This window comes from Terrapene carolina, unplaced genomic scaffold (assembly GCF_002925995.2).
Source record: "Terrapene carolina triunguis isolate 2854851 unplaced genomic scaffold, T_m_triunguis-2.0 Scaffold7007, whole genome shotgun sequence".
Lineage (NCBI taxonomy): Eukaryota > Metazoa > Chordata > Testudines > Emydidae > Terrapene > Terrapene triunguis.
The window spans coordinates 1-1,525 of NW_020671358.1; the positions used below are offsets into that span (position 1 = coordinate 1).

The 1,525-nt window shown below is 45.8% G+C and overlaps 1 protein-coding gene across 1 annotated transcript; it reads right to left on the minus strand.

Annotated features, from left to right (window-relative positions):
- Window positions 1-4: 4 nt before the first annotated feature.
- On the minus strand, window positions 5-676 carry LOC113408304 (olfactory receptor 147-like; the record flags this gene model as incomplete). Its single annotated transcript, XM_026661484.1, has 1 exon — window positions 5-676. A coding segment is annotated over exon 1 (672 nt), but the record flags the coding sequence as incomplete, so codon positions are not given.
- Between the last annotated feature and the right edge of the window lie 849 nt (window positions 677-1,525).

Sequence of the window (1,525 nt, forward strand, 5' to 3'; positions counted from 1 at the left end):
GGATGGTGGAGATGATATAGACATAGGAGAGGAGGACAGTCACAAAGCTGCTCACTACAATACAGCCAATGAAGGCAAACATCACAATCTCATTGATGCGGGTGTCCGAGCAGGAAAGCACCAGCAATTGGGGGATATCACAGAAGAAATGATTGATGATGTTGGAGCTGCAGAATGACAAACGAAGTGTACAAAACGTGTGTATCATTGAATCTACCACGCCCACAGCGTATACCCCAGCCACCAGCCCTTTACAAAGCTGCCTGGACATGGTGAACGTGTAGAGCAGTGGCTTACAGATGGCCACATAACGGTCATATGCCATCACAGCCAGCAACAGGCACTCAACATCTGCAAAAGAGACAAAGAGATACATTTGCACAGTGCAGGCAGTGTAAGAAATGCTTTTCTTCTCGGCTAAGAAATTCAATAGCATCTTAGGGGAAATCATCGAGGAAAAGCAGAGGTCACAAAAAGACAAATTACTGAGGAAAAAGTACATGGGGGTGTGGAGTCGGGGATCAATCATGATTAACAAGATCATCCCCCCATTCCCCACCAGGGTGATTCCATAAATCAGTAGGAACACCACAAACAGGGGAACCTTCAGCTCCGGACAATCTGTCAGTCCTGAGAGAATGAACTCAGTCGCCTCTGAGTGATTTCCCTTTTCCATCTCCTCTGAACAGAGCTCAGACAGCTACAGAGATGTGGGCAGGTGGATGGTGCAGAAAACCTGTCTCTTCTCTGTAGTGAAGTAAGTGATGATAAATGGAGATCAGTTTCTTAATGGACATGGGTACCCGCTCAGGGAAGGGCTTAATCCACAGAGCCAGATATTCACAGCTGCTCATTCCAGTTGTTCAATAAAATACAAACTGCATAAATACAATGACACACAGGTTAATCATTCCCCACACACTAACACTCCTGTTTACTAATCCGAGCAGCAAGATGTGAGTTCTGTCTCTGCTGTATGAGTATCAGGGTGAAAATCATCTCACTCTGAAGAGATTATTTGTTAGCTAGAGAAGGGGTGAGACCAAAGGAGTGTCAATCTTTCTACCCTCTTTGGGCAGGGTAAGCTCTGTGGCTTGGCCTGTCGGTTTGGGGTAACACTTCCTTACTGTGCTAATTAAGCTTTTTGGCATTTACTGTAGCCTGTATGAAAACCCAGAGACATAGTGGAAAGTACTGGCTTCAGTGACTAGGTAATTGCCTATTTTTTCCAACCCAGGAAGTCACTCCGTTAGATGAAGGGGTAGGAGTTGGGGCTGAGGCTTTTAGTGCTGGAGGTCTTGAATTCAATACCTGCTGATCCCCAAGGTGTCTGAGTGTGTGTGTGTGTGACTGTAATTCAGGACAATTGCACGTACCTGCTGAGAAGAGAGAGAGATGTGGTGGCATTTCCCCAGCGACAGAAACTGCCAATTTGGAGCATTCAGAGAGTTTTATACTGAGATGTGTGATCTATGGGACATGATTCCTGAAGCAACTGGGAATTCCTGAGCTCAGAGAGAAACAG